Source organism: Crinia signifera, chromosome 3 (assembly GCF_055691185.1).
Source record: "Crinia signifera chromosome 3, ASM5569118v1, whole genome shotgun sequence".
NCBI lineage: Eukaryota > Metazoa > Chordata > Amphibia > Anura > Myobatrachidae > Crinia > Crinia signifera.
This window is the reverse complement of record NC_139219.1, coordinates 252944549-252971986: the sequence shown is the minus strand read 5'-3', so window position 1 is coordinate 252971986 and position 27438 is coordinate 252944549. Positions and strand designations below refer to the sequence as shown.

Sequence of the window (27438 nt, the reverse complement as noted above, 5' to 3'; positions counted from 1 at the left end):
ACACCGAGGAGAAAAAGGGGTTTCTTCCTCAGGAAAAGATGATATATATATATATATATATATATATATATATATATATATATATATATATATATATATAGTTTATTGGGTGCACAGGGAACTGCCTGACAGATTTCTCTTCTAGAAATGTGTTGACTTATTGATTCACATTTTTTAGAACAGAGCTTTAAAGGGCTCTGATCCTGGTCAACAAGCTGAGACTAAAGTCATTTCAGTTGCTGTGACTTCAGTGACCGTAAAATGACAGCAAATTAAACAACTGCTTTCTCCACTTTAGAGCCCATTAAGGCACTGAGTTAAATTGTGGGAAGAGCATCTGCAGTGGCCTGGGAGGTCATACTTTACACCAAAATGAAGGCATAAACCAATATAAAATAAATATTCAGTCTTCCACTGACATTGCACTAAAACTTTATTTAAAAGCAAAGTGGCCCTTTAACGCAAATATGATGAGTGAACATAATCATGGAGACCATCTATTATTTCCTGTAATTGTAGCCGATTTTTCGAAGCATTTTAGATCTGTTGGTGTATTTTTATCACTTCAGGTCTCCACAACAAAATGATCTCTGCCCAAAACGATTTATTTGTGCATATGTAAAATACGTGTGGCATTTTAATAGGGTAATCCTATTCAGCGTATTGGTTTTGCCACTGGTGCATTTTTATTCATTACATGAAATAGAATTGATATCCCTTTTATTAGATTTTATTTTACACGCCGGGTGACCCTTGTACCATGTGAAAGCACTATGAGACTGCATTTGATGTTCAGATGTAGCTGATGTGATTAAATCGCTGATGTTTGTAGCTTTCAAAATTGCTTTCCGTTTTTATTTTTGCTCACTGGCTTAATACAAGGTTGGAGCACCTGACATACCTCTGTTATCTGCTGCATAGGTTTGGAACATTCTTATTTATGCATGAGATGCAAATTTGTGTTTAGAATTATAACCTTAAAAAGTCATCACCATAGTTTTGCTTATGACATAATCAGCCATTTGATGTTATATTAATCTTTCCTGAGCCTGAACAACTCTATTTTTCAATAATTGTGTTGGAATAAATGCGAACATTATTGGACATTTGTTGTTTGCTGTTTGGAGATGACCAATATTGCCCTTTATGATAGGTTATCATCCATCCTCAGGCAGTGATGGAACTAGGGTTGTTGGTGCCTAGGGCACATAAAAATACAATGTCCTTTAAAAACTGTTCTTTACCATTTTGGTCGCATTCTTAAACTGAGCAAGATAAAATACTAGTATTCATTAACGTTCATCAGCTTATTCTACTGAACGACTTAGTAAGAAGATCCATACTGTGGTGGACAAGAGATCTGGGGAAAAGAAGATCCAGTCTAGAGAGTCCGAAATACGTGGTAGTAACCACAGATGCCAGTTTTTTTGCCTTTTAAAACGTTTAAGGCTGCAGTGTGAAAGTGTCATAGTTGAAATACCATTTAAAGTTAACTGGTATTTCAACACGTTTAAAAAGCAGAGTCCTACCCGTTTTAAAGCCAATTCAGAGCCGTTTTTTGTGCTGTCTGAATGGCACTGAAATGGTATTTAGTAAAAATAAAGGTTAGAGCACTGTGATAGGCTGTCCCTTGTCTTGTGTCCCTTCCCTGAACCAGGAAATAAGCTGTGGGTAGAAACGTGTTCAGAGGTTAAACGGCTTGACTGGTGATGTGAATGGTACTTAAACGGTATTTTTAAATGGTAATCTGCTGCAATATGAACACTAGACCCGTTTAAAATACCATTTAAAATTACAGTTTTTCAAAACGTTTCAAAATGTTTTATGTGATGTGAAAGCTACATAATCGTAACATTGCACGAATATGCAACCTTCTCTTAGCCTTTGTTTCCAAAGAATAGCACTTGCATATATGTTTCAGTGCTCCCAGTAACTTTTCTATTCCTCCAAAATGTTTACACCCATGACACTAAAGGCGACCAATCGGGCCATTAAATCGTACCTTATTGGTTGCCCCTGACATGTCCGATGCACGGGCCCGTGCACATCGGACCTGTGTCGGGTGATCGGACCTGCTGGCCGTCCGACCACCCAACCTTGAACCTCCCTCCTGACGGCGAGACGGACGGGAAGCAGGGACGCATGCGATCCATCACAACAAATTGTGACGGATCGTATGCATCCCTGGACCTTCCCAGGCGGCTCTCAGGGTATCGGGTGCCCATACACTGCTGCGAGACATCGCAGCAGTGTATGGGCACCTTAAGTCCATGTGTCCCTCTACTAGATCCCAGGGAGGATAGAAGTGATTTCTGCTTGGGTAAAGGGAAAGGTTACAGGACCTCTTACAATTTACCTATTTTTCTTCTACGATCCCCATGGCAGCCATAACACTGGGATGTATCCCTTTCCCCATAGATCAGACAGGAGTTTTTTCTCTAGGACCGCCCACCTTGGGTATAACAGCCTCCTCCTCCTTAGCCTCAGTGTCTTTTTTTCCTGTCTCCGTTAGAGAGGACAGAGTAGGAGTACTTATTTTATTTTCAAGCAGGGCTACCTCTTATACATGGAGTGGCTTCAGGGGAAGGAGAAGATGTGAGGGGGATTAGATTTATCTATACCCCTACGCATGCACCCGTTTATGTCTGCGTGAGAGAAGCAAGGTACATACGTTTGGCAGCTCAAGCCGGCAGGATACATCGTGGAGCCGGTAGGCTGAAGCAGCGTGGGTGAGACAAGTGGCAGGCCGGGCTGTAAGCCGCGACTGCACGCTGCGGGGCTAAGGCACTGTAGGGCGGAAGTACGCAGCGGCGTCTACTTCCGCCCAGAACGATCCCTGTGTGCGCACCAATGGTGTCCCCGGGGAAACAAGGAAGAGAACTTTGGTTCCGCTCGGCCATCCTGAGTACTGCTGGTACAGCATGGAAGGGGTTATGGCGCCCTATTTAAACGCAGTAACAGCGCTGTTTCAGAGCATCTCGCTGTGCTGGAGGTATGATGGCTGAGATGGAAGTGCCTTCTTCCCCTAAGCTGGATAATGCCCCTATGAGGTAAGCCCTTTGGTTTTGGGCATTAGATTCCTTTTTATTTCTAGTTACTTAGTATACCTATTATCTTTTATAGTGTGCCTACAGAAGTTACCCCTGTACCAAAGAAAAGGCTTTCTAAAAAGAAGTACATTGAATCAAATTGCATGTCATGTGATAAGGTGTTTTCTGCGAGTCAAAACAAATCACTATGTGAAGAATGTGAAGTAAGACATAAGGAGCCCATAAGGGAAGTGACAAAGAAATCTGAACATACTGAAATGTTAAAAGAGCTTATGGCATTGATGAAACAAAATTTTGTATCTAAAAGTGAATTTGTTCAGTCACAGACAGCAAAGAGATCCAGATCACAAGCTGGGCTGAGTCAGGATGATGGTTCGTCCGGCATGGATGATCCAGTTAAAAATTCCACGGATGAATCAGGAGAAATAGAGGAAGATAGAACCTTCAATCTTGATATAGTGGAAAATGTATTAAAGAATATATACAAGGCAATGAACTACCAAGAGGCTACAGGTACTTCAACGGAAAAGGACCCGTTGTTTGAAGACAGGTCCAAAAAGGGGAGGTCCTTCCCAGTTAATAAGGTAGTAAGGGAGATAATTGCTAAGGAGTGGGTAAATGTGGACAAGAAACTCACACTTAGTAATAGAGTGGATAAAATGTATCCATACAAGGATGAAGAATTTATGGCATGGTGCAAGATTCCTAAGGTAGATGCAGCAGTGGCAGAGCTCACGTCAAGATCTACAATACCGGTGGAAGACTCAGCAGCCTCCAAGGATTCCATGGATAAGAAGGTAGAGACCTCCCTACGGAAGGTACATACTGCATCCTCAGGTGCACTCAGGTCGTCAGTTGCAATTGCATCTGTATCCCGTGCTCTCAGACTTTGGGCAGCCAATCTACATACTGATGTAGAAGACAAAATATCTAAAGCATATATTTTACGCAGTCTAGAGATTATGCAAAAATCCATTGACTATTTGTGTGAAGCTTCTCTCGATTCTGTATCGTTCGCATCAAAATCCATGGCAGCCGGAGTAACAGCAAGAAGGGCGCTGTGGTTAAAGCCATGGAGTGCTGACGCAAACTCTAAAAATAAATTGACAGCATTACCCTTTGAGGGAAATTATTTATTTGGGTCTAAGCTCGACGCCATGATCCAGAAACTGTCAGGAGGTAAATCTGTCCGGCTTCCGCAGGATAGAAGGAATCGGTTTCCTTACCCAGGAACACCTAAACCATCCTTTAAAGAGGCAAGAAGTTATAGGCCTGGAAAGCCATATTATAGAAGAGGGAACCCAAACCTATCCCGTCAGTCCTTTCGGCAGCCTTATCGAGGAAAGTTTCAGTCCGACAGAGGTGGAAGACTATGACTATCCACAAAGCATCAAGATCGGTGCAAGACTATTGAATTTCTCAGAGGTCTGGAAAAGGACGATTGGGGACAGATGGGTCCTGAATATAATTCAGAAGGGTTATTCAATAGAATTTGCACTTTACCCGAGACAAGATCGGTTTTTAAGGTCCAGAACACCAATATCGAGGGAAGAAAGGAGAGAGTTGACAATGAAGATAGAACAACTTCTAGAAATAAACGCCATAGAAGAAGTTCCCAGGCAACAACACAAGAAAGGGTTTTACTCGAACTTATTTCTAGTGAAGAAAGCCAATGGAGAATACAGAACAATCCTGGATCTGAGGGATCTCAACCAGAATATAAAGAAGATAAAATTCAGGATGGAAAGCTTGACATCCATTATAACTGGAATAAAGAAGGGGGCGTTCCTAGCGTCGATAGACTTAAAGGACGCCTACTATCACATTCCAGTAAACAGTTATCACAGAAGATTCCTCAGGTTCTCGGTGTCGAACAGGCACTTCCAGTTTGGGCTAAGGACATCTCCGAGGGTTTTCACGAAGGTTCTGGTCACCTTGATTGCAGAATTAAGAAAACAGGGAGTCCTGATATGGCCATATCTGGACGATCTTCTAATTGTAGGGGATTCAGAAGGAGAAGTTCTACAAAGTCTAGAGCTGACGTTATCAACCCTACGGAAGCACGGTTGGGTTATAAACGAAACTAAAAGCCATCTTTTACCAAGTCAAAATATTCAGTTCCTGGGCGTCCTGATAGACACTGTAAATTTCGACATTGCTCTCTCACCGGAGAGATGTATAAGAATTCAGGAAATGATAGAGAAGGTTCTGTATTCAAAGAGGGTGACTTTTATGATGGCAGTACAATTGCTGGGCATGATGACGTCCTGCATAAGAATTATACCATGGGCCCAGGCAAATATGAGAGGTCTACAAGGGTACCTGTTACCTCTGATCCGAAGAGGATACAGGGACCATCAGCTTATTCTACTGAACGACTTAGTAAGAAGATCCATACTGTGGTGGACAAGAGATCTGGAGAAAAGAAGATCCAGTCTAGAGAGTCCGAAATACGTGGTAGTAACCACAGATGCCAGTCTAACTGGCTGGGGAGCACATATGAAGAATGCATCAGTGCAAGGAATATGGTCCCTGGAAGAAACTATGAATTCCTCGAATGTAAGAGAACTTCAAGCAGTTTGGGAAGCAGTAAGACTAATGAAGAATTACACAGAGGGGAATCATGTCAGAGTTATGTCAGACAACATCACGGTGGTTTCGCATATAAATCATCAGGGAGGCACCAGAAGCAGGAAACTGATGAGAATATCACAGGATATTATGGTATGGGTGGAGAAATATCTTCTCTCGATCTCGGCAGTATACATACCAGGAAGGAGGAACATAGTCGCATACTTCCTGAGTCGAAAGTTACTAGATCCGGGAGAATGGGAACTGAACGAAGAGGTGTTCAGGGAGATTGTGCAGAAATTTGGAGTTCCAGAGATGGACCTGATGGCTACTTATGCCAACAAGAAGGTGAGGACATTCTGCTCAAAATATTATTACGCCCAAGCAGCGACACTGGATGCCTTTACGATCAAATGGCAGTTCAAACTAGGGTACATATTCCCACCTTTTCCCCTGATACACAGGGTGATAAAGAAGGTACAAGAGGACAAGGCAGACCTAGTGGCAATCCTACCATATTGGCCACGGAGGGGCTGGTTCTCAAACGCTCTAAGGTTATCGGTGCAGAAACCATGGGAGCTGCCCAACAGACCAGATCTGCTGAGACAAGGTCCAGTACTACACTCAGAACCCGCGACATTATGTCTAAGGGCGTGGAGATTGAGCGGCAAATACTAAAGAAACATAATCTTTCTTTACAAGTCACTGATATGATGCTGAAAGCCAGAAAAGATGTCTCTTCTTTAGCATACTACAGGACATGGATAAAATTCATCGAATGGGGTCAGTTCTCAGGTGATTATGCCAAGATTTCCACTGGGGAGGTACTGCAGTTCCTGTTTGATGGATTCGTATTAGGCTTAGCAACGGCCACCATCAAGGCACAGGTGTCAGCCGTAAGCGTTCTGTTAGACAGACCATTGGCGGAAGAGAAGATGGTAAAGAGGTTCAGCAGTGCCATGAAGAGAGTTAGGCCCCCAATTAAATTAATTGTGGCCCAGTGGGACCTGAATTTGCTTCTGACAGTACTAACCAAGCATCCATTCGAACCACTTATGGACATTCCGCTCAAACTACTTAACTGGAAAGTGTTTTTTCTCGTAGCAGTCACCTTTGCTAGGAGAGTGAGTGAGCTACAGGCGTTGTGGATTGAGGAACCCTATCTCGTTGTGTTTCCGGACAGGGTTGTGTTGAGAACACACCCGCAATTCTTACCTAAGGTCATCTCTAGATTTCACCTCAATCAAGAGATAACACTTCCTGAGTTCTATCCAAATCCTCAGGATGAAGAGGAAGAAATGTGGCATAAATTAGACCTGGTGAGGGCCATATCTATATACTTGGAAAGAACCAAGACATTTAGAGCCACCAAACATTTATTTGTAATTCCAGAAGGAATAAAGAAAGGAGGAGCACCTGTTAAACAAACGATATCTAGGTGGATAAGAGAAGTTATCTTATTTGCCTACAAGAAAGAAAACAAGGTGGCACCTCCTATTGTCCAGGCACACTCTACTCGGGCAGTCTCCACTTCATGGGCGAATAAGGCGAAGGCATCGGTTACAGAAATCTTTAGAGCTGCTACCTGGTCTTCAGTCCATACTTTCTCCAACCATTATGCACTTAATGTATCTACTGCCCACTTTGGGAACCATGTTCTGCAAGGAGCGATGTCAGCCGGTCTCGCTTCGCCACAAGTAAATTTTTATACAGCTATCCCTCCCGTGTGTTTTTACTTGGGTATGTCCCAGTGTTATGGCTGCCATGGGGATCGTAGAAGAAAGAGTCGAATTATACTCACCGATAATTCCTTTTTCTTCCTAGAGATCCCATGGCAGCCACTTGTTGCCCTCCCGTGTTATTATTGTGTTTTTTCTCCAGGATTACGGAGACACTCAAAAGACACTGAGGCTAAGGAGGAGGAGGCTGTTATACCCAAGGTGGGCGGTCCTAGAGAAAAAACTCCTGTCTGATCTATGGGGAAAGGGATACATCCCAGTGTTATGGCTGCCATGGGATCTCTAGGAAGAAAAAGGAATTATCGGTGAGTATAATTCGACTCTATTTGTGGGGCCAGAATGGACATTTTTTGAGATCTATAATATATTCTGCTTAATATAAAATCATAATAGGATAATCCAGAGTTTTGTAAACTACACCATTACAGTACAGGTTTTAAGGACATCTGGGGCAGTATGGTGTAATGGTTAGCATTACTGCATTACAGCGCCAAGGCCATAGGTTCAATTCCTACCATGGCCCTAACTGTGTGGAGTTTGTATATTCTCCCTGTGCTTGCGTGGGTTTAGTCCAGGAACTCCGGTTTCCTCCCACGATCCAAAAATATACTGGTAGGTTAATTGGCTTCCAAAAAAAAAAAACCAAGAGTGAATGTGTGCGCGTGTTTATGTGGTAGGGAATATTGACTGTAAGCTCCACTGGGGCAGGGACTGATGTGAATGTTCAAATGTTCTCTGTAAAGTGCTGCAGAATATGTATGCGCTATATAATAAACTGTTAATAAATAAATAATAAGCTATTCTTGATCACTGATGACTTAATTAGTACCTCGAACAATTTAATCATCTGGACTCAAGCCTTAATATCGATAAAACTTGGATTAAAATGGCACAGTTTAGGAAACACTTGGCTAATCTGTTATCCCATTTGGAGGTTATTCAAAGGGTAATGTGGCCTACACATGTAGCATTTTAGGAGCAGTTTCTAAGCGATTTCACTTGGGGGGGGGGGGGTATTCTGGTTGCATTCGCAGCCTTGCAAGTCCACCAAACCCCACCTGCAAACCCCCCATCCCCTTGCACACAGTTTGCGAATGGATGTTTAACATAAACACCCATTTGCAGGGCAGGTACCCATTCGCAGGGTACTCCCACATCCTTTGGTGGTCGCAGACCATTGAAAGATGTGGAAGGTACACATCACTTACATATGCGTGCACGCTGAGAAAGAAATGGGCGGGCAGTTGACATTCGGTGATGTCAGCTGCCAGGCCCCACGCCAGTGTTCTCATGGAAACGCCCATGAGGTTGCCAGACGCCCCTCTCCGCCCCGCCAAATGTCCGTCTGCACATGTGCAGAAATGCATCTGTGCAGATGCACACCATCGGTCCCCCGTGCGAATGCATGGGGGATGCAAATGGATTAGAAACCCCCCCTAGATCTCTTAGAAAAGGCCTCTGCATCGCTCCAAGTGTAGGGGAATAGCGATACCAGCTTGGCCATTCCCTTCTGAACTCTGTAAACATTTTTTTTTTTTTTTATATTTAATAAAATATACTGCTCTGATTGATCAAGGCTTGGGAGCTGCCATATTCAGACCAAATCATTACTATACATGTCTTCTCAGTACCATCAAGCTGCAGGGGTGCCGGACGGCTCCCCGACAGTCGGGATTCCGACAGTCAGTACTCCGATGTCGGAATCCCGACTGCTCCCTCGTGAGGGGCCACGACCCCCATAGAGGGAGAATAAAATAGGTGGCGAGCGCAGCGAGCCCACAAGGTGCTTCATTGCGCTCTCCACGCTGTGCAGTCGGGATTCCGACGTCTGACTAATGACTGTCGGAATCCCGACTGTCGGAGTATTATACCACACCCAAGCTGCAGATAGGAAGAATTTTTTTATGTCAAGTACTGCCAGATGAATGGGGCACATGGTGAAAACATTTTTCTATCCTTTTGTATTACTTTTCCTAATGTTCTAGAAGTGTTACTCTGGTAACCAGGACAAGCTGGCTCATATATTTCTAGAAGTGCCAGCATTGCCCTGGCAGCAATTTTTCACCCACACATGCTGGAAGCTGCAGTGTACCATAGTTTATATATGTATGTATATTTATTTAACACTTTATTAATCTCACACCAAATCCCTAGGTATGTTTAATAGCAGAGATGCTATTGGCACTAAAGTTGTTACACTCAGGATTCGGGACCTGTACATATTTTTGGTAAAGATTACCCTAGTGCCAGCTTGCATTGGGCAGGTTGGAACCATGTTTGGCAAAGCCCACACTGCAGGGCTCACATCTAGGTCTAAACTTGCTCTGGATGTTAAAACCTAGTGCTGGTTAGTGGAAAATCTCGGGGACCCCATGCTCTTTGTCTTCTGATTTTTGTCCACTTTCAACCCTGGCTTAAAGGAATGGAAACTTTTCAGTGATCAACTTTTCACCAACTAAGCTTTGTCTTTTCAGTGACTTGTAGAATTTTGTTAGAAGACTAGGAGTGCTATGGCTGACCTGTGTCCACCAACATACGTTGCTGCCTTGTGTGCCTTGGTTTCAGTTGGACTCCAGGGTGACCATATCCCAGTTAGCGAAGGAGATACCCATCTCATCAGTATCTGTCTACTTTATACGCCACAAAAGCTTGTCTGAGCAAGGGTTCTGCGTGCTGGGCACCCTATTAAGTGACTCAAGATGTGCCAAATCATGTTGGCAAGGTGTAATGGCAGTCGCTCAGCTCTCTCTGGAACAGGGATGGGGAACCTTTGGCTCTCCAGCTGTTGTTGAACTACACATCCCAGGATGCCCTACAACAGTTTTGGCATGGTCAATGAGGAAAACTGTAGCAGGGCACGCTGGGATGTGTAGTTCAACAACAGCTGGAGGGCCGAAGGTTCCCCATCCCTGCTCTGGAAGGTCATCAGTGGCGTTGAATTGTATATCTATAGTTTAGACATGGAGACCAAACTACAGCTGTCCGAGTGGACAACACATGCAGTTGCGCCACCATGAAATAAGACAGACCATTTTAGAGGCCCAACAGTCTGTTTCAAACACTTTCAGTCAGCCACAGATTCAACTGCTTGTGAGCAGTTGAATCAGACAGCTGGACCCCTGATATGGTCTGTATTGTTTCTTGCCTAATAAAGTAATCATATTTTACCTTGGAGTGTGGGTCATGTTATTTAGAAGTATGTGTGAGTATGTATAAATTTCTAACTTTCCTTCATGTGAGCTTTTATATCACAGTAACTTTGTAGGTAAATTGACTGCATCCCAAAGAAACAATCAAAATCTTAACGGTCAAAATACCGACAACCATTGACCGACGGTCAAAATACCGACATTTAAAATGTCGACACTGTCAAAATACCGCCATTTAGACTGGTCCAAAAGTCAATATGAGTCTTTCATGATGTTTTTTCATTGAAACCGACTTGTACATACTTTACCATCCCAGTGGACATGGAGGGGGAATATAATAGTGCCTGAAGCATGGGGTTCATGTTGACATGTCAACATACAGACCCAAATAAAATGAAAAACATGTGTCTAATTTTTCGTCTGTCTATATTTTAAATGTAAGTATTTTGACCATGTCAGTATATTGACCGTCGGTCAATTGCTGTCGGTATTTTGACCATCAGGATTTTGAATGTGGGTAGATCATACTGAACCCGTTTCTTTATTTATATATATATATATATATATATATATATATATATATATATGTAGTGTAGGTGCCGGCACTCCGTTGCTGGTGGATAACAGGCGCCCGGTGCCCTCCTAAGGAATTACCCACTTGGTAGTGGGCTCTATATGTGGATACCGGATTGGCGGCACTCACGGGCGGATTGAACAAAGGACACAACTGAGACTCTGTGTCCTTTGTTCAATCCGCCCGTGAGTGCCGCCAATCCGGTATCCATATATATATATATATATATATATATATATATATATATATATATATATATATATATATATAACAACACTCACCCAGCCTCCAGGAAGGATAGGAAAGGACCAGCACTCACAGGTTTGATGAAAAAAAAGAAGATTGTATTTGCGTTTTCACAGCATGATAAGTTTACAAGCAGGCTGACCCAACAGCCGTTTCCACTGGATACCTTAACCAGTCTTCATCAGGGGCTGGTTAAGGTATCCAGTGGAAACGGCTGTTGGGTCAGCCTGCTTGTAAACTTATCATGCTGTGAAAACGCAAATACAATCTTCTTTTTTTTTCATCAAACCTGTGAGTGCTGGTCCTTTCCTATCCTTCCTGGAGGCTGGGTGAGTGTTGTTATCAATTATTTATGGACCCTGCACCGCCACCTATGATAATTTGTACTTTGGAGTGCCGTCTTATATCTATATATATATATATATATATATATATATATATATATATATATATATATACATATATATATACATATACAGAAGTACCAACACACTCGCTATTCCTAAGAATGGGATGCAAACAGCACCCACTTCCCAGGATGGGGTGCATTGGCCTGTGACCACACATACAAACACAGGGGGCCCAGCACTCACTACAACAAACTAACTCACCTTAACATTCAAATAATCAATTAAATAAATAATGGGGTTTTAGTTCATGAATTGATCAATGCATTTAAGCTTGCAGCCCATCGCCAAGGGACCCCATTTCACTATAAGTCCTACACTAACAACTGATGTATATATATACTAGGTGATTCATCATGCCCTACGGGCACTTTTCACACCGGCGTAGGGGCTGCGCCCCCTTATCCTGTGAACGCATTTATTGCGTGGCTGAGGGTAGGGTGCTATGTGTTGGGGTAGATGCTTGGGGGTGGGGCAGTGTCTGGGGATGCTGCTGGGGGATTAAGGAGTAGGGATGGGCATTGTTGCAGATGCCAGCACTGCTTGCCATAATAACTTTAATGTTCATTGTAATTGGTTGTGGGATGGATGGGTGGGTGTGTGTGGGGTATGCTGGCTTGAGATTGCATGGGGTGCGGACATGTGTGGGCGGAGGTGCTGTCGTGAGATTAGGGGGGTGGTGTTGCAGTGGGAGATGTTGGGTGGGGGGTGTTGGGTAGAGGTGTTGGGGGTGGGCAGTGATGCTGGTCTGATATGTTGGGGGGGTAGCGGGTGGAGATGTTGTGGGGGGCCTGCGGAGATGCTGCTGGGAGGGTGTGGTCCAGGTGGATATGGTGGCGGGGGGATGCGTGCGGAGATGGTGGCTGGAGAGGGGGGTGTGCTGCTGGATATGCAGGTGGGAGGGGTGCGGCTGGAGATGCTGTGGGGGAGGGGTTGTGTGCGGGCAGAGAACCTCCCGGGAGAAAGGGGCGGTGGTGAGGGGATGGAGATGCAGCCAGGAGGGGGTACGGGTGGTGATACAACTCCAGTACTTTGTGCTTGCCCCCCCATGTCCTGGCTGAGAATTGGCTTACCAGCCCAGCGCGACTGTGCAGTCAGCAGGTGTGGTGCAAGAGGACACCGGGCAATTTTCCTGAGCTCCTGCCCCAATACCCCACAAACTCTCTCTTCTGCTGCCCTCTGTGCCCCCCCTGCCCTCACAACCTCCCCACATCACTGCCACCAGTCCCCCCTTTCGCTCAAACAAGCTTTCTCAAAGGTATCATGATACCTTTGAGAAAGCTTGTTTGAGCGAAACGCGTTAAAGGACACCAACCCCAGAAGCAGAAGCGGACTACTGGCTCCAGCAAACATTTGCCATTCTCATCTGCCCGAACCAGCCTGAAAGGACCGGATACAAACTTTTACCTGTTTTACCAGCACCAAGTGGCAAGCCCCACTCCTTGCATAAGGACTCTCCACTCTAAAGGGACTTTGGACGCTAAAAGGGAAATTCGTATTCCATCAGGATCCATTCTTCCCCTTAATCGAGCAAGGCGGTCCCATCACAAAATTTCCAGCCATTATAGGAACGGACAGTGTACTAAGCCACATCCGAGTTCTGCTTTCTGCACCAATGCATTTTAATTAGTTTGTGTATTATTAGATGTGTGGCCATGTGGCCTATTAAATTGTGATACTCTTTTTAAAATATAATTTTATAAAATATAATTTTTACCATAAAATTGTGAAGTCAATCCAACTAGCATATCAGTTATTTATTCTACCAGCGCTGCAAATCTTGGTTTTCTTTTCTGTGTTTATATCTTCAGGTTTGACACACCTGATCTCACTGCAGCTGCTATAGAGCAAAGCAGGTCACACCTTGCGCCTCTAGGGGCCTCCTCCCTTGTTCATTCAGCAAGTAGAGGGACCCTACCTTTTCTTTTCAGTAGTTTGGATAGCTGTCGGATTTTCCCAAACCCGACCCAGGCATTGTCAAAACGAGGAATTGCATCAGTAGCTTTTGAATGTATTAACCCCATTGTTCTTCCAAAGGTTGACCATGTTAGCACTCCATTATGCAGAGAATTTGAATATGTTTAAATTGTTTTTAGAGGGCTTCAACATTGTTTTATGAAAGTTATGGTTTTTTCATTTACTAATCTCCCTGCAATGTTCTTATTTGATGAATAAATATAGCATGGGAATATACCAACCTTTAAGAAATGCTTATATCAGTGGAAAAGTTCTTAACAATATTTGCAAATTGGGTTATGAATTACAGAGTAATATGGAGATGTACTTGAATAATTAGTCTATGCTCAACTGACAGTGGTATGATAAACCCTATTATTTAGTGCAATTGTTTTATAGCACAGAGTAATGTACTGTAAGAAGTCCTGAACAAATTACAGATTTGTTGTTTGAGTCTATTGGCAACTTGGTGCTGGTAGAAACGCGGGTTTGTTAAACTTGCGTTCTCTGGTCATTCATTGAGTCTCGAGAAAAAGTCATTAGTTTGTTTTATATTTTGATATACTCTGCTTACAGGTGCAAATCATTATCCTGTTGTGATATCGCCACATTTGTTTTCAGTTTAAAGGCTTTGAAACCCGTTAGTAACATTTGCAGAAAGCTAAAAATATGTAACTTTATTTTTGATTAAAAGGATTTGTTTGGCTTTCCTTGGTTTTTAGAAGTCATGAATGTATTGAGTTTGATGAAGATAAATCATTTGCTTTTTTTTAATGTAATATGTATGCTTTTATTTACTTTTACATATTTATCAAATTATTAAAGATACATAAAAACCTTTGAAAGGTTCCGTTAAAATGTTGACAAGACGTATCTAAAGATAAAAACCAAATACTAATTTAATTTATAATATATCATATTTATTAAATATTGCTATGTGCCAGAATAGTGCTTCTTTGTTTTTTGTTTTCTTTAAATGATTAAATAACAGAAACTAAGAGAGGGGGCATATAAACGGGACGCGAGGGCATATAGCAAGCATACAACTTAATCTTTGGTTTCTTTTTTTCTTACAACACTGTATTTTTTTATTTTTTTATTTTATACCAAAGACTAGTAAGAGAGGCGTGAAACAATTTACACTGAATAGAAGTGGATACAGCCTAACAATTAAATGGGATAGTTAGGTAGAATATAGTAGGTTGGGGTTAGGAAATTTGGAGGCTGCATAATAGTCAATGTACTTTCAGATAATGGATATTGCATAGAAATGAGGAGGGATATGCGCTTTCATGGTTGTTTTGGTCTGTCTCTCTGCTGTTTCTTCTGTATAAAAACACAGTGCCTTTGATTAGTGCCATAATGTATGTTAAATATGCTTTTTGTCTTTGTTTTTAGACTCCTGCTGAAAAGGCCAAAGCAACACTGCAGATGGTTCTCCAAGCTGCTGGTGAGTGATGGTAGATGAAGGTTTACGTTTGTGAGACTGAAATAATTACCGAGCAGAAACTACATTCATTATAAGGCTGTATTATGCATTGGCACTGCTGCAAAGTCTATTTGTGTCATTATTTTAAAGAACAAAGAAACTAATTTAAAAGAACAATGAAAAGAAAAGTAACAATTATTTGCAGTCTTTTTGGGACCAGGTTAGCAATGCAGGTCTTTCTGTTGCACGCGTAGTGGTGTTTCCTAACTGCAAGCAACTTTATCATCCTTTCTGCATTAGTCTAAGGTAACATGTAGCTGGGAAACCATTAAGGTGCCCATTCCCTTGGGGTATTTTATGGTGATTTGGTCACTTTTTATCCAATGGCAGCGAAAAATCGGATGAAAAGTGTCTATATCGCATTTTTTTTCACAACAGGTCTAATGCTATGCTTGGTGCCGTGAGCTTTGCATAGGAGCCTGAATATCGCAAGTGCTGCACTAGTGTTCATTCTAGCACCCGCCATATTTGAAAACCCATGCAGTTACTCTTCCCTGCCTGGGGGGGTGTCACTGTCTGCTGTGGTGTTTCTAGCACAGGTCTGGTTTGCATATCAGTGCTGATATACAGACCACACTGTGCTAGAAACACCACAGCAGACAGCGACATCCCAGGCAGGGAAGAGGAACTGCATGGGTTTTCAAATACGGCGGTTGCTAGAATGAACACTACTGCACTATCTCATTGCCAAGTTTCAGGCAGGCTTAGCTGGGATTGCATACATTACATTGTATGCAAAAGGTCTGCATATCGCTGCAGTCCTGTCGCCAGTGAGTTCCCGGGTGGTTCGAGGGAGAACGCGGAGAAGTCGGCCTAATGAATAGGCACCTTAGCGTGACATTTTAGAGACACCAGGTGTTTAAGTTATATATGATGAATGGTACATACAGATGGAGCCACACTTGTTCATCCTGCAAGAGCACCAAAGCTTTCCATCTCAGCGCACCGATCGCTGAGACAGAAGAAGGAGCGCAGAGACGGAAAGCTATGGTGCTCCCGCGGGATGAACAAGCGTTGCTGTATGCCAAAATAATAGCTATTGTTTGGGTGATTTATGTTACTTTACTTTTCCTGCACAATAACTACACCACTTTTATTATATATCTCCATTCCTTATGGTGGTTTCACAACAGCCCATACTGCTCGCAGAATACAGGATGGCCACCATACTTATGGTTTATCCATTATGGTACATGCTATCTTCAATGTGCACATTATGTAGCCATATTCTGAATTATTTATACCAATAGGTTAATTTTGTGTTTTTACTGTGTGTGTGTGTGTTGTGTGTGTGTTGTGTGTGTGTGTGTGTGTGTGTGTGTGTGTGTGTTGTGTGTGAATCCAGTTAAACTATCCCTGTTCTAAAAAAATAAATAAAATAAGATTTTGCAGATAAACAGGCAGCTTCAATAAGGGTTATAACAAGGTTTATGTGGTGGTACAGAAAGCTCTGTGTTATCTTAGTCGGTTATCAGAAGTACTCAAAATAGTTATATTATCATTTGTTTAGTCCCTTTTCCCGCTCACTGGATGCTGCCATATCTCTGACAATGTCCATAAAACTGTAGTCTCTGATTTAACTGTTAGTTTCCATATAAGCCACAGTAGAGGTTTGTTACCTGCTTACATTTCTATTTAGCACTTATTCCTTTATTATCAGTATATACTGCATAATGCTGCTTACTTTACAGGAGATAGCCATGTTACATTGTATATCGAATGTCTAGGATGCAGAATTTTTCTTGTTTGTTTTGGTCACCAAGATTTGACAGTGTGCAAGTCACTATGGACCTGATTCAAAGATTTTTGGTAAAGGTACAGCCACTGTATTTGTACGCAATAGTTTTGCTAAAATTGTCAAAAGCTGCAGGAAGGATCTTGTGTTAAAAAATACCACTGCAGGCTTTTGTGATCCAATGCCTGTGTCTGAGTACGTAGTATCAGGTCCTTTTTGCAAGCTCTGAATTCTGTTTAAACCTAATGTTATTCCAGAATGTCTGGCAAAACCACGTTGCAGGGCCAGGAATTTTGGGGTAAATTTACTAAGAGGTTCATATAGTTGGAGTATGCTACAATAGGACAGCAGTGACACAGACCCAGAATCTTTGCATTCTCTGCAAAAGATAAGATACAGTACTGTGGTTTCCACTTCTCGGTTAACGCAATGGGTCAAATTCAGTTAGGTGCAAGTTCCATTTTGTGTGTGATCTAGGGTTTACATTATTTGATGTGCACTTCATGGGATGTTTTTGTGATGCACGCTGCTAAAACTCACACAATTCAATTAGTCATTGGCTTCACATTGAATTATATAAAGTGTATGCTAAAGGGGGAGAAATCACCCTGAACCTCAAAAAAGAAGATAGAAGTCTGTATAGTGTAAGAAGCTTTTAGTAGTTCTAGACAGTGCTATTTTTCAGCAGGAACCAGCAGGAACTCCGCTCCTGAACCTCTAATTAAATATGACATCATCAGGAACTAAAAATGTACTTTCCATAAGATAAGTTTTATTTTAAAGTCACCTGTGAGTGCCTTTGTTTCTAAATACAATATATACATCTATCTCTTCCTCCCTCTCTTTATTATATATATTATTTTTTATTTAATTGATCCACCCCGAGACCTGGAGTTCCTGGACCTATTTTTCCAGAAAAATAGTACTGGTGCTAGACAAATTGTTGGAAGTTTTTAACCACATATGATGTGACCAATCAGAAATGCCCATTGGGTGGCTGCTATAAGCTCAGCCAATCTCAGAGGGACATTCCAGCCTTTCCCTTAGTGTGCTCACAGTGCTGGTCAACAGTGATCAATTAGCTCGGTGCCATTCCCCGTTTACAGAGAGAAGCAGCCAGTGGAGAAAAAATAAAAGCAGCATTACAGTAACTCTGCCCCTCTATATATACACTTGGCAGCTTCTGAGAAAAGCCAGCTCAGGTTCATGTACTGTGCTGATAATGCAGCTGCACGTGTCCAGTGATATGGATGGGAAAGTAGCAGTTCTTAGTAATCAAAGGTTTAAAAAATTACGATTTCGGATTCCATATAGCAATAATATAAAAGTAAAAACAGCTTTCTGTATGAGGATGGCTTACCTTAATGGTAACTAGCCAGTGCATGATCTCCTCGCTTACACACCTTATACATTAGTATATTACAGCTGAATATACAGACAATGTTATACTGGGGTTTTTTCTCCGCTCACGTGAAGTTTTCTATTGATACTACTTGCAAATATTCACATCTTTCCAATAAAGTTTCCAAATAGCATTATATTTCACAGTTTCAAATATATGCATTATTCTCCATATCTTTAATATGCTTTTGAAGCGTATAATTATAAAATAGATGTGACAGGCCAGCCCTCAAAAAGAATAATTTGTTTATTCTTCTCACAGCTGTCACCCCTCATTTCTTTAATTTAACACCTTGAAATGTATTAAAGATACAATGAGATATATATCATTTTGGCCTCAGTGCTTTGGATTTTAAGAGATGTTTAAACAATATTTTGACACCTTAATATGTAAAAAAAATTCCCTTAAATCTGAGGTTCAGTCTATGATTTATTGCTCTATGGTATATATACGCCATTCCTAGGCTGTTTTATTTGTCGTTCTGTAGGTTACCTATCATCCTGTAACACAGGGATGGGGAACCTTCGGCCTTCCAGCTGCTGTTGAACTAGAAATCCCTGCAACAGTTTTAGCATGGCCAAATAGCAAAACTGTAGCAGTGCATGCTGGGATGTGTAGTTCTACAACAGCTGGAAGGCTGCAGGTTCCCTATCCTCGCTGTAAACTCATCACTTCTTCAGAAAGACTATACACATGCAGTTGGGCAGTGTACCTATATGCATGCAGTTGGGCAATGTACCTACAGTATATGCATGCAGTTGGGCAGTGTACCTATATGAATGCAGTTGGGCAATGTACCTATATGCATGCAGTTGGGCAGTGTACCTATATGCATGCAGTTGGGCAATGTACCTACAGTATATGCATGCAGTTGGGCAGTGTACCTATATGCATGCAGTTGGGCAATGTACCTACAGTATATGCATGCAGTTGGGCAGTGTACCTATATGAATGCAGTTGGGCAGTGTACCTATATGCATGCAGTTGGGCAGTGTACCTATATGCATGCAGTTGGGCAGTGTTTTATGTACTGCACGTGGGTCACAGCACATACGTCCTGAATATTAACGCGTGTTCCTGGGAGCTGCATTGACTGCATCTAAAAACGAACAGGTGCACACGCAGTGAGCCATGATGAGGTGGAGAAATTTCACCTGCAATAGGACTGCTGAGAGTTGCGCGCAGTGCACACAGTCACCTACTGCCGCTGTGGCAGAAGATACAGACATGGACGACTTATGTATGACTCAGGCCCACAGTGTCCCTCTCATGAAAGTAAGATGAAGGCATAATCGTAATAATAAATCCTCATAAAATAAATATTCTCGCTTAATAACTATCAGTATTCAATGGTCAATATATGGTCCCCTGCGAGCCCACTGTTGAACAAAGTAAAAGTAGTAGTTAGAAAAGTTACTTTCTTCTGTTAACACATGTCCTACTGTTTACTGCTCACAGCCATGCATCGATGAAAAACTGAGCATTGCTTGGGGTTCCGTAGTAATTTGGATAATATAATCTTTAAATTCTGTAGGATGGCAACAGCAGGGTTAGTTTTGTGTTTGTTATGTTCTATTAAAAGACCTACAGAGCATAGGTGCCCATTATGTGGGTGCTCAGGGGCCCAAGCACCCACAAAAAATTATGCCAGGCCACATGTACTTGCTGATATGCATCCGCTGCACCTGCACTGCCGAACCTGCTGCCTGTGATATGCGAGGCAGTATGCCAGGAGGAGTGTGCTGCCTAATGTGTGTTCTTTTTCTATACACACTGCCCTTTTTGTGTAGTATGTGTGCTTACAGTGGGCAGTATTAGCCACTATTATGTGTTGTATATACAGTGTGCAGTATTAGCTATTGCTTATTGTGTGTAAATTGTGATTCAGGACCGTTCAGGTCAGCATATTGCAGGACCGCGCCCCCTTCCCAAATGACATGCCACACCTCCTTGAGCACCCTCCAGCAAAAACATAAATCGGCACCCCTGCTACAGAGAGTGGTAGGGCTTAGGGGGTGTGATGTAATTACAGCAAAATGAATTACTTAATTATAGTGCAACTGATTATTCAAATTTGGGTTTAAATTCCACTTCATATCTATGTATGTGTACCAGCAATGCAGGGTAATGCATATTCTTATGCATTTTTGTTCAAGTTAATAATATTGAAAACCTATTTATGTGCGGGCCTGGTAAGAGAGGGTGTAGGAGGAGCATGAGCAGGGGGGCGAAGCTGTGGTCTGGGTGCCTAGAAACCTTGCACAGCCTTGCATTCAGTTAGTATCTTTTAGGTGGATTTTTGATAATTTCTCCCACACAATTGTGTTTCTTCGTTGAGGCTTTATTTTTTGTAGACTGATTTTCCCATGTACATTATCTTCCATTTCAGCCACTGTAGCCTGTTCTTTGTCACAAGTGGCCTTGCAGGTCTTCTCTGATAAGGGTCCTTCTTGTCTCACAAACAAGTTTAGGTAATCAATTTGAAACGAGTGTGCATTTGTTGCCTCTAAATTCTCTAGTACTGTTGCCCTTATTCTGATCGCTTTGCTCGAACCCGAATTTGGGCAGTGTACCGATGTTGTGCGTATACGCATGCGCAGAACCATTTCTGCGCATGACTGTACTCAGGGAGCGAACTTGGTGAGAAGACCGGTCACTGAGTGCTTGCTCGTGGCCTTCCAAGCAAGGGGTGGAGAGGGGCGTTGTGTCCTGATCAGAGTCATTACCATAAGCGCACGCCCTGCGTTTCATGGGCGTTCTCATGAAAATGTAGGGCGTGCATATGGAGATGAGGGCGTGAGGGGGGCGGACAGCTGACTTAACCGCCCATATCCCTGTTTTTCTTTGCTCAAATGTAGGAGTGGTCTAGACCACTCATGCATGGGCGAGCACTTTCCACATCGTTTGATGGTTGCTGACCATCGAAGGATGGGCGAGGTTCCCACAGGCATACAAATGACGTGCGAATGGGCGCGCCCGCGATCCATTTGCTAGGTGGGGTTTGGAACATTCACTTCGGCCCGTGCAAGGGTCCGAGCAAAGTGGTCAGAATAAGGGCCTATGTTCAGTGCTCTTGTACCTTCTCCAAATTTGCATCTCCCTATAATTACAAATGGGTACTTGTGTAGTTTCGTGGCGCCATGCGTCTGAGTCCCCTTGCGGGGCTCGCTTCGCTCACCCACGCTACGCTCACCACGCTATCTAAAATCCACTCCATGCTGGCGCCGTGAAACTACACAAGTACCTACAAATGTAATTTTCTTTTATCCTCATTTTAAACCTTACTTTTGTAGGCAAGTGTCTACCATGCTGTAAAACTGTACACACCATTGTTTGTTCTGCAGAAACTACATTTTCCGGGTACAATTCCATTGGAAGCTTTCTAGCTTTTTCCATTTTTATAAGAATTGGATCAGAGTGTAATTTATAATCTCTGGTGGCTATTAACATTGCAGGGTAAAACTACAGCATGTAGCCATCCTACATTCCGCAGTCTTCCAGGGGATTTAATCTTCCGATGGTGCTGCTCTAAAACCTAGCATCTCCGATAGGTCATATTTTAGTTTGAATTGGAAACCGTTATTTCAAAGGGATTCATACACCCGAGGTTACTATTCATCTGCTTGTTATATTACATACTTTGTGGTGTCAATGAGCTTTGTTCTCTGCTATTTCATGTATATAGGTGTATTATCTGGTGACCACATACTCGTGTACCAATTCGTTCCTGGCATTAGGTATGCAGTGACTTCCATGAAAGCGTTGATGAAATGTCATTCTGATGTCCTGGCCAACTGACCCCAGCTGGCTCCAACATATGTCATGCATTTACCTCCTGCACAGGGGCAGGGGGAGACCTTGGCAGGGGTGGCGTTTTCCTGATCGCTGAGCTCCGAACATTCACAGCCCAGGTATCAGGTCTGAATCAGGCCTAAGGACCTGTAGGGTTATTCCTTATAGAAGCTTCAGTCATTATGTTATCGCTCATATTGCCGGTTAGTATTTGTGCTAGGTAATACTACTGTTTATATTACTGCTGTCAATAGAACACACATCAGCATTTACTTATGACTCATCTTACCCTATTTGGATAAATTATTTGCTGTAAATGGCTGCACTCATATGTATTGTTACCCAGAACTGTATTTCATTGAAACCGTTAAATTGGAAACCGTAAATGTAGCCAGGCAAAACCGAACAATGACTAGATAAACGTAATCCACCAGCTCGTTGGTGGATGTAACTTGTTAATAAGGATAGGTACTTACAGTATATTTATGTTTGTATTTATATTGTGTCAGCATCACATGCTTGGTGGTGGTGGTGTGACTGACACATGACTACTCTCTGTATATGATGCATCTTTGTATACTGTGAAAGTGACTTGTCTGTGACCGACAAAAGTTATCACCTACAAGAGAAACATTGCAATTTAATACAGCTGTCTAGAACTCACAAATATATATTAGATATAAAAATCTAGAGAGACAGATACATTCTGTCTCCATCCTTTGTCTGTGTATACAGTATATAAATATGTATGTATGTGTGTGTATATATATATATATATATATATATATATATATATATGTATGTGTATAAAATATATATATATAATCTGATTATCTTTCAATCTCCTCAACTGTGTGTGTGTGTGTGTGTGTGTGTGTGTGTGTGTGTGTGTGTGTGTGTGTGTGTGTGTGTGTGTGTGTGTGTGTGTGTGTGTATATATATATATTTTTTTTTTTTTTTAGTCATTCCATAATTGACGCCCTTCAAATGAAAATATATTATTGTAATATAATACCAATTCAGATTTGTGCAAGTTTTGGAAGAACACCTAGGACAGTCTTGAGAGAAGTGTGACCGGCATGTTTTCCCATGGCTGCCTGCTAAATGACACTTCTATGCGTGTGAGCTAACATGGCTTAATTGGAGATGTACACATGAGTTCAATTCATTTAAGAGAGTGGTCAAAGGCACAGCCACAAAATGCTGCCTGTTTACTCAGATCTCCTAATATTTGTATACAAGAATAGCCTCTTCTGCTTAGGCTAACAATATCACAGCTACTTCCCATGTCTGAGCAGATGTTAAGCAAGCCATGGCTGAATGTTAATTTCGAGAGGGTGGCATGTTTAAGCCCATCTGAAGTGGGTAGGATTCTCTGCCCGGCTTACAGTACTGTCCCTGAGGGGAATTTGCTGCTAAACCTCTTTATGTCAGTTTCTCTTTATGGACTCTCTCAAGTCTGTATAAAGCAGATCATCCCTAGACTAAATCTCTTCAGCTTTTGTTATTGGGCTCTGTAGACCTGTAATTAGGCCCCCTGGCAGGCCTTGCAGGCCAGTTAATGGTCATATGGAGTTTCTATGAGGCAGACTGCCGTTGAATAAATCCTTGGTAGGGATAGGTTTATGGGTCACTTCCTACCTGGACCAAGCATTGTCTCTGTGCCCTACGGGCTGACAGGGAGCAGTTTCCCTTGACCATGGGCAGCTCCGTTTGCTTCTCAAGCTTTGCCCTGCTAATCCCTAGTGTAAACAGAGGATTTAACTGAGCTTCTGTCACTTTCCAATCCACTTGGGAATTAGTGAAGCTGTTCATGAGACTTCATTATAGCCTAGTACAGCAATTGTGACGTTTGGACCCGGTGTGTCAAGGATCTGGTACAAAATATAGCTAGGTTTGGCCATTGCCGTTTTCACGTTATCACACATTTGTTATTGTTACAAAGTCTAAAACCAAACTAAAGCAAACATGAGCTGTTCAGTGTGGGGTTTTGCGGAGTGTGGCTTGTGTTTCCCCCAAAGTAATGTTTGCTGAAGGGAATGATTGAATTGTGTTCCCGCACGTTCATTTGTATTCAATAGTTTTTATGTAGCACAGAGGTGTCCGTGCTCGACATAAGTTCTAGTTCAGTTGAATGATTTACTGGACCTGATAGCGGCAGATTACTTGCATTTATTCAGCTTGCTAATGTGAAAGGTAGCAGGCTGCTTACTATAGAATCAGAATGGAGCATGACAGATGTGTCTGCAAGGACCACATACATCGAGCCTCTGATTTCAGTCTGCTGGAACTAATAGGATCATTGGTTTACTTTCTTTCTTGCCATTTTTTGTGCGTCTAAGAACAGCTCAGTTAAGTAGGTTATTTTGTCTCCAGATATGCAAAATGATCAAGTCGGCAGCTGGTACGGAATATGAAATAGAGACTGACAGGAGAACACTAACCTCATTGTATACTTATTATTTATTTATTTGGTACTTGTTTCCTAGAACGGCCACACCGATGTTGATCGGGTCGGTCGCATCGATCGCATCGCATGCGACCAAATCGCATGCGATGCGACCGACGCGATGGTCCCGATTTTTACATTGATTGAAATGTGAATAGGGTCCCTTGGACCCTATTTTACATTGGATTCAATGTAAAATTCTCCCCAGACCACAATTTTAACCCCCTCAACGGCACCCCACGATTGACGCCAACCCGAAGTGTGGCGAGCGTAGCGAGCCTCCGAGGGGCGGCGGTACGCGTCCTCCGACCTTTTCATACCCCCACTATCCACGTCGGCGTGGAGTTGAGAATATAAAGTGGACGCGTATAACTTCACAGGTATACGCGTCCCCTCGAGGGGCACGCTGCGCTCGCCATGCTTCGGGCTCGGTGGCTCGCTGCGCTCGCCACACTTTATATTCTCAACTCCACGCCGACGTGGATAGTAGGGGTATGAAAAGGTCGGAGGACGCGTACCGCCGCCCCTCGCGGGTTTGCTACGCTCGCCACGATTCGGATTGGCGTCAATCGTGGGGTGACTTTGAACAATGGGGGGGGGGGGCATATACAATGAGAATTTTTTTTCCGATTGCAATGTTAAAAATATTTTAACATTGAACCCTATGGCAAAATCGGTCGCGTCGCGTGCCATGTTAATGCACACGACCGACGTGATTGACCCGATTTTGCCTTTGCCGGCAAAATGGACCTGATTTCAAAGGAAATCGGGTCCATCGGGGGTAATCGTGTACCTTAAGTTAAGGTACACGATTACCCCCGATTGTGGCCGTTCTAGGAAACAAGTACCATTTATTTATTTGTGGCACTTTTCAGTGGTACGGCGCAAAAAGTTGTTTTAGGGTTTGTTTCACAATTGCCCTGTACATAAGTAAATTATGACCTGTTAAATGCAAACATGAGCTGTGTTTCAGATTGGAGCATTACATATACTTAGAAAATGGCTAAAGCCAGCATTACTGCTTCCCTAGAGAAGCTGCTTGCGTATAGTGAACCTAGTGATATATATTCTGTCACTTATTCTTAGTGTCCCTCATCTATATGTTGTAAATGTCTTCTGTCAATATTCATTAGCGAAATAGAAAAAAATTGTCAGGCGGCAGTCTTTTAATTATTTAATTTTCTCTTAATATTGATATATTTGTCTTGGACTGTTTTGGATTTCATTATTTTGGTGTTTCTAGCACAGGTCTGGTTTATATATATATATATATATATATATATATATATATATATATATATATTGGGGTTTGCGGCTTGGCACTCCTTCTCTTACACACAGCTTCCCAGGTGCCCTCAGAATCCAAAATACAGCGTGGGTGTAACCAGGTATAATCCAGGAGACAGACAGACAGCGGCTCTCAATGGGTTTTTGAAAGTGGGTTTAGTGATACTCCAACGTTTCCGGGACTAGCCCCTTTGTCAAGGTGTCCTGGATTATACCTGGTCACACCCACGCTGTATATATATATATATATATATATATATATATATATATATATATATATATATATAATGTCGCTAAAAACATACTCCAAACACGAAGAATCCTTCTTACGGATGATTTTTAATTTTGTCAGTCCTGATATTACTCGCCCAAGAAATGTTCTAAATATCCAAAAATATACTTTTTTTTTTAAGCTCTTCATTTTAAGGTATTGTAACATAGAAGTCATTTTTTTTCCCACTAGCTTTGTTCATTGGAAAATACATTGCAGTTATTACTATGTTTTTAGACCAGTTAATACCTAGGGGTGCATTCAATGCTTTCTGCTCGCTGTGACAGCGAGCAGTGCTGCCTGCTCGCTGTCACAGCTCGCAGGGTCAGTATTCAACACGCCATTTCACCCTCTCTAGGTTTTTGGAGCGAGGGGGAAACGGCGTATGCAGCCGCTAAACAGCGAGGCTTGCAGCTAAATGCAGCAGGCTCCTTGCATTAGCCACGAGCCTTGCTATTTGGGGGGATTCTCGCTGTCCTTTGACAGCGAGGATTTGTCTGGAGCATTGAATGTGGGTGTGGCCAGCGCAAGGGTTAATTGGCGAGGAACGCTTGTTTTTTTGGCAATCCCCGCCATTTAAACTAGTGTTCATTCTAACACTCGGCAACTTTGAAAACCCATGCAGTTCCTCTTCCCTGCCTGGGGTGTCGCTGTTTGCTGTGGTGTTTCTATCACAGGTCTTGTTTGCATATCAGTGCTGATATACAGACCACACTGTGCTAGAAGCACTATAGCAGACAGCGACAACCCAGGCAGGGAAGAGGAACTGCATGGGTTTTCAAAGTTGGCGGGTGCTAGAATGAACACTATAAAACCCCGCCTGCCGCATTGAATACAACCCATACTGTTAAAACAGTAGCCATGTCTTACAAATAAGAGGATTATCTACACAAAACAAAAGATAAAGATTCAGCTACCATCCTCCAATCAGATCCCCCACAATTCACTTTCATGGACAGGTGCTATTTAAATTATTAACCTTTATTAATACAGAGCCAGAATATTCCGTTGCGATTTACAGTTAGAACCAGAATAGTACTAAAATGAAGACTTGGTAGTAACAGAGTGATCAGAGGAACCTGCTCTCTGGGTTATTATCTGTATGTGGCAATTGTCTGTGAAGTTTTGTTTTTTATGGAAAACTAAACCCAAACATCTAAACTAACCCTAATACTTTAACCCAGTGGTTCCCAAACTTTTTTGAATCACGGCACCCTGGAGTATCAATTTTTTTTTTTTGTCACGGCGCCCCTAGGATAAAAAAGTTTCTTATTGAGAAATTTAGAAAAAATATAAAATTAAATAAATTGTGTTTAATGTC

General features: G+C 42.3%; 1 protein-coding gene across 2 annotated transcripts in view; it reads left to right on the top strand.

Moving 5' to 3' along the window:
* RSRC1 (arginine and serine rich coiled-coil 1) overlaps positions 1-27438 on the top strand; it is a 347837-nt gene that overhangs the window by 164487 nt on the left and 155912 nt on the right. For both annotated transcript variants that reach the window (XM_083177870.1, XM_083177871.1), the window contains exon 6: positions 15091-15142. In XM_083177870.1, coding sequence (XP_083033996.1) covers positions 15091-15142 — 52 coding nt within the window. The remainder of the gene's footprint in view (positions 1-15090; positions 15143-27438) is intronic.